The sequence below is a fragment of the Pimephales promelas genome, chromosome 10, assembly GCF_988280905.1.
Source record: "Pimephales promelas chromosome 10, fPimPro1.hap1.1, whole genome shotgun sequence".
Lineage (NCBI taxonomy): Eukaryota > Metazoa > Chordata > Actinopteri > Cypriniformes > Leuciscidae > Pimephales > Pimephales promelas.
The window spans coordinates 17,582,964-17,595,436 of record NC_142778.1 but is presented as its reverse complement, the minus strand read 5'-3'; the positions used below and the strand labels follow the sequence as shown (position 1 = coordinate 17,595,436).

At 39.4% G+C, this 12,473-nt stretch overlaps 1 protein-coding gene across 3 annotated transcripts in view; it reads left to right on the top strand.

Moving 5' to 3' along the window:
* unc13c (unc-13 homolog C (C. elegans)) overlaps positions 1 to 12,473 on the top strand; it is a 343,459-nt gene that overhangs the window by 302,507 nt on the left and 28,479 nt on the right. For all 3 annotated transcript variants that reach the window (XM_089135438.1, XM_089135436.1, XM_089135437.1), the window contains 2 exons: positions 295 to 354; positions 9,214 to 9,294. In XM_089135438.1, coding sequence (XP_088991564.1) covers positions 295 to 354; positions 9,214 to 9,294 — 141 coding nt within the window. The remainder of the gene's footprint in view (positions 1 to 294; positions 355 to 9,213; positions 9,295 to 12,473) is intronic.

The following is a 12,473-nucleotide window of genomic DNA, read 5'->3' as shown; positions in this document are numbered from 1 at the left end:
AGTTTTTCTTTTTTAATAAATGTGCAAAAATGTCAACAATTCTGTGTTTTTCTGTCAATATGGGATGCTGTGTGTACAATAATGAGGAAAAAAAACTAACTTAAATGATTTTAGCAAATGGCTGCAAAATAACAAAGAGTGAAAAATTTAAGGGGGTCTGAATACTTTACGTCAGACACTGTGTGTGTGTGTGTGTATATATATATATATATATATATATATATACACACGTGTGTGAGTATTTATATAAATAGAAAAATACATATACATTTGTTTTGTACGTTTGTTTGACAGCAAGGGGCTCAGATGATTTTCAGTGCTGCCAAGGACCTGGGTCAGCTCTCCAAGCTCAAGGTGAGGATTTCGATTTGTAAAGAAATGTAGGGGTCCCACTTCATATTAAGGGCCCTATTTTAACGATCTGAAACGCAAGTGTCAAAGTGCATGGCGCAAGTAACTTTGTGGGCGGGTCCGGGCGCTGTTGCTATTTTCCCGACGGGATAAATGCCTCTTGTGCCTGGCGCAAATCTAAAAGGGGTTTGTCTGAAGTAGCTTCATTATTCTTCGGTGTGGTTTGGCCGTAATGTGAAATAAACCAATCCGAGCGCCATCCAACATACCCTTTAAAGGGACTCTGTGTAGGAAATACCCCCATCTAGTGGTTAAATAGTATTTTGCATTCAAACGAATTTTGCTCTCCAGCGCCTCGCATTTTCAAGTGCGTATTGCATCTACGGTTGCCGTTATGTACCAAAAATGCTATGACAGGATGTCTTGTAGTAACACTTCATCGAGTTTTTCTCCGGGTGAACAGGTTTGTAACTTAAAAAAAAACAGCAACTTATGTGTTAACTTATGTGTACAATTTATGTGTCTAGCTGTATAAATTAATTTTAATTCTCTGTACAATCTTATCCACATAGCAAAATCACAATTTTAGCTAATTGATCATTTATATATAAAAGGAAAGCTATAGAAAATCTTACAGAGAGCAATATTTTCTTACAATCATTATCTCTATATTCTTACTGAATTTATAGGTTATAAAGAATTAACTTACAAACCTTGTTTTTAGCACCTTCCTTCACAATAGCTGCGAGTAAAGTAGTCAATAGCTGCTATTCATCAAAGACCTTGTTTAACTTTTTACCTATAAATGTTATACTGTCTATATAATAAAGTACACAACCAAGCAATGACAAAAAAAATTAAGTCAGACTGTAACATTGACTAACCTGTCGAGGAGAAAGCAGGCAACTTCAGCGTCTCTTCTGAAATCTTTCTGCTGCATTAGCTATTTCCACGGTTGAAAACGCTATCCCGATATTTAAGGCCATTGCACACTGAGCACGAAATATTCGTATGCGTATTTTCCTGTACGTCAGCCTAAAAATTCGTCACGCATAGAAACCTTGCACACCGAGTCCGTTGCGTATTTATTAAACCTTTGCGGGAAAAAACGCAAAAATACCAAATGGATTCGTCAAGCAGTGAGGATGATTTTTGCCCTCTCTCATATTGAAAAGAGAAGAAATAGAAAATATCCATCCAATCCTGAAATTGCGCCGAGAGGAAGGAGTTCATTATCAAGAAGTTGCGAATTTATCCTGAGCGATTCAAAATTTACCTCAGAATGTCAGCGGGACAGTTTGATGCTTTGCTAGCGATTCTGGAGCCACATATTAAAAACAAGACCACCAATTTCCGTGAACCAATCGATTCTGAACGGAGACTGGCAGTGTGTCTGGTATGGACCAGGTATGGACACACACAAACACACACACACACACACACACCCGCGCGCGGCCCTGTGGAAGCGCTGGGCAGACAGAACAGCTAGGCTGTTATTGTGTATGTATTGTGTATATTGTGCCCAAATAATACATTAGTTATCGAATAGGCTGCTCAATCACACCTTATTCGATCCTAAATTTCAATCTGATTGAAAGGGGAGGTTTATTAATTTCATAATCCAATATAGAGAAGAGAACATAAACACTTGATCGAATTGAAAACCGAAACTGAAAGCACGGCGCATAATGTTCAATGATTTGAGGACGAGCTCCCCCGGCCCTGAATTGTCAAAAGACCTCTCAAAATGCTGGCTCTGGATGCGAAAAACGCAGAAAATCGAACCATATCCGATTAATTTTATGACGGAAAAATGAATGGCCTTGTTTTTTGCAATCTCCGGTCACGTTTCCTTTTTCTTTCAAGTCTGGCCTTTTTTTGCGAGGAGGATGCATTCTCCTGTGACTCGGCATATGGTCCGCAACAAATAATAGAGCAAAAGAGCAATCAGCAATCATAGGAGTGCAATGCAGCCGTTTAAACTTGCAGGGAATGCGCCTCTCAATGTGACGTGACGATGGCTCTGAGTCTGAACGAAAACGCGTTGTGGAAACGCGTTTGGCTGGTGGTACTTTTTGACCCTCTCTGCTATTATAGTTTTCAAGATGGCGGAACGGACATGGAAGCCTCCGTGAACCTACCCGTCCCATGTACATAAAGATAATAAATTCTTCATTTACGAGGATAAGTCAGATAATTTGCAGAGGTATTTGTACACCATTGAGGACATATTTATGAATAAAAATATTGATTTCAGATAATAAAATACCTAAAAATCTACACAGAGTCCCTTTAAGGACAGGTGCGCATTTTGCATGACGGATTGTTATTATAACGGCGCGCGCCAGGAGCGTTCACAGCCGATGAGACCGACGTTCTTGTCGGGACAGTGAAAGACAGAGAGGTGACGTTGTATGGGGATGGGAGAAACTCTCGCACATCAGCGTCAGTTAAACATTATAGCCTATACGTATGTTTCTTGCCACTATTGGGCAAACAGGTCTGATCCTTCAGTACTACAATTAGCCTTAAAAAAATGGGTAATTTGTTTTTTTCATCTTCATGTAAACCACAATGATTTCCCTCATGTGTTAATATTTTTCCTTGTTATAATGTATGTTTTGCAAAAATAAAAACTACTGCATCTGTGTTGATGAGAGAATCAGTGTATGCGCGCTGTGTACCCGCTACATTATGGGCAAGCATGCACGCTTAAAATAGCATTATGAACAACGCGCAACGAAAAAAATTGCGCCACTGACCAGAAAAAACCTGGTCCAAAGTCAGTGGCGCAATTTTTTTCTGGAAGTGTAAAATAGCACCAGGGAATGTTTGCGCCGAAACACGCCTCCTTTTTGCGCCGATCCGCCCAGGGATCGCAAGTTCATTCCCTAGTTTACCGACGTGCATCTGTGGAGGGGAAAATCCTGCTTTGCGCGCGTGCAAAATAGGAATGAGACATGCGTTTGTGTAAAGTCATTTGCGCCGGGTGCAAGATATGGCCATAAATGTCTTTAACAGCTATATACTAACATATCATTGATACAATGCACTGTTGTGTGCACACATGTTTTTAAATTGTACTTAGATGCTGCTGCATGTAATATATCTGTAATTCATTTCTGTAATTACATCCATAATTAAATTTTTGACCCCTTCCCTTACTACTTTACCCACTTAAACCTAGCCATACCACCAAACCTGTCCTACACTTACCCGTGTCCCACCTCAATAGCAGGAAGTGTGTTTTGCAGCATCAACACATTAAATAAATTGTACCTAGTATTTTTTTAATGTAACTACTTTAAGACATCTACTATTAAGTATGACCAAATCAGTTTTAACTTTTTTTAAAAGATGTCTTCATTTTTAAGAAATAGTTCACAAAAAAATTTAAATAATGTTTATTGTTAGTTTATTGTGACTAATGCTGCCCAGTTTCAAAAATGACATAACCATAGACTGTAAAAAAAAAAAAATATATATATATATATATATATATATATATATATATATATATATGGACGTAGTGTCTGTGACTTTCAAAAAAGAGCATTTTTGAATCCCAAAGTTGAAAGTCCCTGATAAATGAAAATAAATGGGCAAAGAGGCGGGATTAGCTGAGGTGACATGACGCTAACAGATAGCAGACAAATGGCTGGTAGTGACAGCAGCGACAATCCACCTGTCACTCACCTGCCCATGCCCTTAATTATGCAATTTTAAGGCTTAATATAATTTAAACGGATGAGTTATATAAAAAAATAAAAAAAAATCACCACCATCATACTTCTCATAAAGGGCAAAATTAGCTATATAGACCAAAATTTTTGTTCCAGGCTATAAACATATATTTTTTTGCTGTAAAGTTGGGCATTTTAACATGGTGGTTCTATGGGATTGACTCTCTTTTGAAGCCTGTCTCTAGCAGCCAGTCGATTAATTGCAGTTTAAGTCACTTCCGTGTTGGATTCAAGAGAGAGTCCAGAATGTTGCCGCTTGGTTTGAACATGACCCCCCAAAATGTAAGATACTTGGTTTAATAATCAAGCCTCAGAGTATAAAATATTTGTGAATGGTATTATATTGTAGATAGAAGCAGGGCATGTTCAATTTAAAGTGTTGTTTTCCATCCTGACAGAGCGAGGAAAGGCAAACAGGCTGCGACTGACGGAGAGTTTTATGTTTTGTTAGATTTAGAAGGCAGTGCTCCTCGAGGACACAGAGCAGAAGTAGATATCCTTCTTGAGAAATTACAGCAGGGCTCGGGGCTTTCATGTAGCTCGCATTTTGCTACGTATGCTGTGATAATGGTTTCCAGCTTACGATAAGGCTTTGTAGCTGTCCGTCAAAAGTTTCCACCGGTGCCCGCTTACATCATGACAGTTTCTCTAGAATCACGCCGGAAAACGTTCCCGGTTGCGAGAGATCTGCTGGTGTAATTAAATCCGCCCTGCTGAGGAGTTTAAAGATGGGCAGAGAAGGATGGGCACTTTGGATCTGAGCAGGTGTCAGGCAGATGGAGGGTTTCTCGTGATTATGTCTCCACAGTCCAGTGGCGGATACTCTCTCTCTCTCTCATTTCATATGCATTGAAACATCTCTGGTCAATTGCAGCTTTACCTCAAAAAGGCTTTTTATGGCTCCTGTTCTCTGTCTTGCAGTAACTGTGTGTATAATTCAGCTGCTCTGTTTCTAAACCTAGGGCATTGCCATTGTCTATGGCTTATACAGATTAGTTTAGTATATATACATATATACATATATACAAAGTCTTACGGGTTTGGAATGACATGAGAGTGAGTAATTAATGACAGAATTTTCATTTTTTGGGTGAACTAACGCTTTCATCTTCAAAATTAATCTCACATGTATTATCGTTATCAGTTTATGAAAAATTATCTTTCATTACAGTTTGGGAATAAAATGGTTAAAGAACATAAATCATTTTTATTATTATTTTGCAGAATGTAATGAAAGAAACGGAACAAACTTGGCATTATAATAGTAGATGATTTTTTTTTTTTTTAAATTAAATGTCATTCCAGTAATTTAAACTGTAATTTAAATACTAAGGTTTGCACTCGTCAATGTACTGGTGTTTGCACCAGTATTTACAGCCCCAAAAAGCACGTCTTTAACCAGACCACTACATGGTAGATTGCGTTGGTCAGTATGGAGATTATCAGACTGTGTTCTGTACGTTGTGCGTCATCAGTTGATCATGCGCAGAACTTTCCACTCCCATCGGCGTTCTTTTAGAATTTTACCATTTTTTGTTAATCTCCTCCCTAGTATAGTGTTGTAGAGAATCTGCATGCTTTTTCAACCCGGTCTCATCCCAAGACGTCATTTAACTGACGTTTTGGGACGTCTTTTGACCATACGTCAATATTCGCCTTTTTAGGGCCCCCTTAAACGTCGGTAGATGAGGTTATGGGATCCTAACTCTACCCCATACCTAAACCTAACCCGTCACCTAACTGACGTTAAAGGTAAAGCGTCAGTTGTATGACGGCCCAGGATCGCCATCTACCGACGTTTAAGGGGGCCCTAAAAAGGCGGATATTGACGTATGGTCAAAATACGCCCCAAGACGTCAGTTATATGACGTCTTGGGATGAGACTGTGTTAGCTTTTTTCTGATTTTTCATTAAGTTTGACCTGCCTCTTTAATTGAACATTTTGCCTGGAACATTTTCTGAACAGTTAACCGCTATAAAACAGAACTATATAAATTACTCCTTGTGTGGGATTTTCACACACATCTAAAGACCAGTGTTATGGAAGAACCATTTCCTTTTTACATCCAATAACCAACAAAAAAAAAATATATATATATATATATATATATATATAGCAAACTAAACTTCTATATGAAAACAGGTAATGGCAATAAAATAATATATAAATAACAAATGAAATAAAATAAACATAGCCTTGCAGTATATAGATATCAATGGCAATTTATATTTCTCAAACAGTTCTTCTCTCACCTGACACATGTCCAGCCAGGCTAAACAGGACAAGTGGAGCATGTGCAGGGAAACAATTGGGAAATAATAAAAACAAGTTTAAATGGTTACATTTTCTGTAAAATATTTTTGAGTCTTCATTTTCTTTTCTCACATAGCCTAGCCTACTTCAGTTCTTGTTAAAACACACCAGACATGCATATTCTGTGCATTTTGGGCATTTTTGGATGAAATCATATTTATTTTGCACATCAAAAGTGTGCTTTCACTTTAATTGAGCACAACAAAAATAGACTCTGCGCCGAAACCCGCGCTTTACTGCTGCTCACGAGATGCTTCTGCTCGACGCTCGCACGCCGCTCCGGCTCCCCATGTGAATGCACTCATTGATTAACATGCACGCCGAACAAAACTAAAAACCAACAAACAAACAAAAAACGCGCTGCTCGTGCTTGGTGTGAAGCGGCCGTAATTCACTAGGTTTACTACATGTGCGTTCCTTGTGCACGTGTGATGCTGATGTTGCGCTTGCCCGAGTGCATTTGACCGGCATAAAATTGGATTATGTCAGACTGACCAGCCGGTCGACGATCATGTGAAAATCGGCCGATCACCGATCACCAGCCGATCAATCGTGCGTCTCTAATTTTCAATTCTACTGATAACCTTTGGTTGCTAAAGTAATTATCAGTAGCCATGTTTCCATCGACACGTTTTTATCCGAATTAATTGATATCGAATGAAAAAAGCCTTGTGGAAACAGTAAAATTCAATGAAATTTCATGAAAATCGACTCAAATGAAATACGTTCGGTCTCATCGAATTTTCTCTAATGCGATAAAAGCTGATGGAAACGTTATTTGCCGAATAAATAATGAATTGCGATTAAGTTTTATGCCCTTTTATGGTTGCAACACGTCAGAAGACGAGTTCATTTCCCGCCAGTCTGTTTGCGCACACATGGCGGATGTCAACAAAGACAGATGTAAGTGGACAAAGCAAAAAGATGCTTCAACCAAAGGGTTTCCGTGAACCACGATCTCCCAGAACTGATTGAGCGCTCGTTCCCACACCACAGTCACCTCCGCTGTCATCGGGCATACGTGCATCGGCATCATCATAGCAATGTTTATAGCGTCGTTGTTTTCTTAGGTTAGTTTTGCTTGTTTTTACGTGGCTTGGTTGAATTGTAATGTAGAATGTGGTCTGTTATTTCTAGTTAACAGACTACGGCGCTGCTAGTATAACACATCGTTGCCATGGACGCAGTTCAGAGACGGAACAGACTATTTTCTTTAGCAGAAGCAATACTCGTTTTTAAATCAATAAACTCGTTTTTAAGTCAATATTTTGTGTCAAATTATTGATTTATTTATTTATTTGGTTGATTTATATGTAATAAGCAGGATAATATATAGCGAGGCGGTTGTTATAGCGAATACAACAACCGCCTCACATACATTATCCCATTCATATGTCGCTATCAGCTGGCAAATAAGCATTATTATTAGCCTTCAACTTGTGAAATATTGATAATTTTTTTGGTAGATGGCGCGATCCGTTTTGTCTAACAAAACTTTGTTCGCAAAATTTTGCTTGAATGTTGTTCGATTCAGTGCGAAAAAAAATGGAAACACCTTAAAATGTCTCAAATCAATTCGATATACCAATTTGATCGCAAAACAGCATGTGACGTCATTACGTACAGGTTTTTATTCGCTTTAAAGCCGTTGGATGGAAACACACTTTCACCAGCTTTATCCGCATGAGTTTTTTAACCGAATTTCAGATAATTCGATTGACAAGTGGATGGAAACATGGCTAGTGATTGCTTTTATTGCATTGTGCATCAAGTGAGATTTTATTAAAGAGATTTGAGATTTTATTATCTGTTTTATTAAAATCTTTATAGGACAAGTTTTAAATGTGGAGTAACATCTAAAACACAATGAGTATGCAGAAATGTGCATTCAGTATTTGTGGATTTATTGGTCAGTCTGAAAGTGCGTACTGACCTGAAAAGAGAGTAGTCAGTGGATGTACAGATCATCTTAACACCTGATCAATACACTCGAAGCTCTAAAGGTGTGACGGTGACTTTAAACTGGAAGAAGTCAATGAACAGGATCAGCTCTTCCTACGCATAGAGATGAACTTACACTGATTTGATGTGGGATTAATGTTCACTCACACACCACCCTGACATCACTCTCATGCTTATTTGTATTAAACTTTGCACCACCATTGACCTGTGCAATTAAAAGAAATTAAAGTTGAACTGCCTGTCTTCTTGTCTTGCATCATGGTGAGGCCACAAAGTCTTCTAGGAACTGTTACCTTTGATTCTAAAGAGCGGTAAGGAGCTCTCTGGGAAAGGCCCTGTTCACCCTTTGAATGTTGTATACATGCAAAAACTCACTGATGCACACTAGTGATTCACAAAAAGCTTTTGTTTTACCTGAATCTTCCACCTAATATCATCCAGTCAGTGTCCTGGTGTTAGAGCAGCTGACTGGAGAAGGTGGAGTAAAAGTTTGAATACAGTTGGAAATAAAAAATTAGTTATTATAGATATAATAAAAAGGGTGTTACATCTCCAGTACACACTCTAAGCGGTAGATAAATCACAGCAGACTGGGACAGCTGACCAATCAGAGAAGACACCACTTTTCAGTAGGCGGGTTTTAATCGAACTAAAAAGAGTGTTTCAGGCAGAAGGAAAAACTCATTCATGTGTATAACATGGCACTTTAACATGAGGTAGCTTATGTAGCTGACCAATGTAAATGGATGGTAGAAAAGATTTAAGTACATTTTAATCTTAATGTAAACAGTATATCATAATCCCCTCTCTCTCTCTTTCTATCTCTCTCTCTCTCTCTCACAGGAGCATGTGATACGGGAGGAAGCTCGTAGTCTCACTCCTCGACAATGTGCCGCCATGGATTTAGTGCTTCCCACCATCAAGGTATCTTCCGCCATGATTCTTCCATTTCAGGGGACAGTTGCATAAACTTATGCTTAGACGAGACTCACTAGTGTTTCTTTCAAATTAAATTAGTCAAATAAACGGTTTAAGAGATGACATGAAGTCCATTTTTCAAACACCCGAAGCAGATTATTATTCAGTTATGGAACACAGCCAGATTAGATGGGCGGTGTAAGAGAGCATTTACTCTATTTATCCTGCATCACATATGCATACATACACACACACGGTTAGAATGGTGTGTCTTTAGTTGTGGTGTAAATGTGCATGTGAGCTGCAGATACATGCATCATCAGAGATATTATTGATTCAGTCGTCTCCTTGGAAACACGCGCCCCTCCCTGTTCGAATCAGTCATGGAGTGGGAATTATGCTCATTGGTATTCTGAGGACAGAAGCTAATTAGGGAAGTTAACAAAAGCCTTGAGTAAATTTTTGACAATGGAAATGGCTGCACACAGTGATGAGCTCAGGATTCTGTGCTTGAGGTGGCAAAGTAACGACAGAAGACATCTGAAGAGATTAATGAGAAAAATAATTAATGGGTGAGTGAAAAACAAGATACACAGACAGATGAAAAGAGAGGAAAACAAACGCATTCTGATGTCTTTGTCATCAACTGTCTTTTTAAATATTTATGAATCGATGCACTGCAAAATACAACATATCCTATTAACATTTTCCATTGAAATATCTAAACATCTTTAAGATGCAGTAATAAGATACTTTGCCTCCTCATTTCAGAAGACCACCACACACAAACTGATCTCAATAGAGAAAGCTCTATGAATAATGCAGCTAAAATAACGGGCCTCCGGAAGATCAGAAAAGCATGCATTTGAAATCCAAAAAAGTGATGCTCTAAAACCTGACCAATCTATACTGCAGACCAACTATATCAGCCATTCATCATCGGCTTAATTAAAATCCAGCACACAGCCAGAGGCTCTCGTCACTAGAAAATGAGGAGCTGTTTACTGTTCATCACACAAACTGAAATGATTGATGAACAAATGAAATATTTTATTTTGTATTTATTTTAGTTTATTTTATTTTTTATTTAGTTTATTTATTTTTATTAAGTGAGGGAAACCCCAAATACAAACATTGAAAATAACTTTTGCCCTTTCCGCAGACCCGGAACAATTGATTCCTCAGTGGAAATCTCATTTATCTCAATCACATCAGACATGAAAACGTCACCGCTCCATCCACACCATTCCCTCTCTAATCGCCCTTTATGCTAATAGAATAATAAACTAGATCTGATCAAATGCCAGCCTTCCCCTCACACTAATGTCTAGTTGTGTCGGATATCTCCATATGCCATTAACTCTGTGGCAGTGCCTGAAGCTCTGGGCTCATGTTTAACCCTGATTGTGTTCAGCTGATGGAGGTGAATGTGACCGATGCTGCATCGGTCTTATGTCTCAATGTAACTTAGAGATTAACTCAATTAACAATGTGGAGGTATGAATATTGCTGAATTGCCTCCTGTAGCATCTGTGGTGATTTTCCACTAAGAACCATTTATTATGTTCAAATTCATGCGTTTTGTTCTAATGAATTAATGATTTTTCTCTGTGTGTGCATGTTGCATAACAGTATAAACAAGGCAATACAAAACAGTATAAACAAGGCAATACAATATTATGAGTACATGTTTTGGTGGGAGGAGCAAACGACAGACACAGTGGGAGTGGTGTCAAGCCTCGGAGAGGCATTTATTAAATTAAACGTAAAATGTTGAAAATGGGGGAAATAAAGTGTTAAAACAAAAGGGGATCTGGTGTCCTCGTTGGGGCAGGGAATCGTGAAGGTAGGGTAGTGAAGATATGGGGTGGGTCCAGGTAAGGGGGCGGTCGCGCACACTTCTCTCTCTCCTTGGTCTGAGGCACGAGGGGGCGGCAGTTTCAGCATCACGGCTTGTCCTCTCTAGGCCCCGACAACGAAGGGGAATAGCAGCCCGACCTCCTAGCCTGTCAGCGGCGTTATGCATGTTCTCTCTTCGGACCGCGGGTCACAGCTCCTTCGACGCGGTAATCCCTCCCCGCTCCCTTACTGGACCCACAAGGACATTAGTGTGCATGCAAAGGGAAGAGACCAGTCTCTCGGGGAGAGGCGCGCTCAGCATTTAACAGCGGCGGTGATGAGGCTTCATTCTCGTCAGAGTTCAAGAGATTTCCACGACGCATGCGCGAGAACTGAACAAGATGTAGTTGAAGGAGAGGCGTGTGGAAATCTCTTGAACTCTTGTCTCAGGCCTACAAGGAAGAAAAGGAATAGTCGAATAAAGTTGTTATTTTTGTTTTTTTTTCGCACAAAAAGTATTCTCATCGCTTGATAAACTTATACTTGAGCCACTGTTGTCACATGGAATATTTAAACATTTTCTTCATCGACTTTCTGGGCCGTCAAGTTTCGATCCCTTAGGCAGCCTATGTAGCAGTGATCCACCTCTCAAATTTAATCAAAAATATCTTCATTTGTGTTCCGAAGACAAACAAAGGTCTTACGGGGTTGGTACAGTACAGCATGGGGGTGAGTAATTAATGACTTAATTTTCATTTTTGGGTGAACTAACCCTTTAAGCAATTTTTTTTTTGCAAGGCCATTCACATTTCCAATTAAATGCAACCTTTTGTGATCTCCGTCCACATTAAAACGACTGAAAACGCGGATCACGTGACCATTCACCAACACTGGGCATGCGCGTGCCGGTGTAAACAGAGAATGACGAATCAGGGAAGGATACATCATGACTGATAACACCCAATCATAGAGCCAAGCGTCAGCCTCTGCGTCAGCGTTTCTGAAGTTCTCCGTTTTGTCTCGTCCACACTAAAACGCCCTCCAGATATTCAAAACGCAAAACGCAGCTGCAGCGTTTCTAAACTTCTCCGTTTTAGGTCTTCGTTGTTTCCCGTTTTAGTGTGGACGGGAGGTGCAAACGTAGCAAAAGGTCTCCGTTTTTAAACGAAAACGCAGTAGTGTGGACGGGGCCTAAGATGGCAATGATGTGAGTGCAATAGAGGCAGTTCCAAAGGAAAGACCAGGGAGGAACACAAGCAACTTGTAGCTTGATGTATATCTTAGCACCAGTCTTAGGCCAGGTAGAGGCTCACAGAACCAGAGGCTTGAATGTGACAACGTTAGGG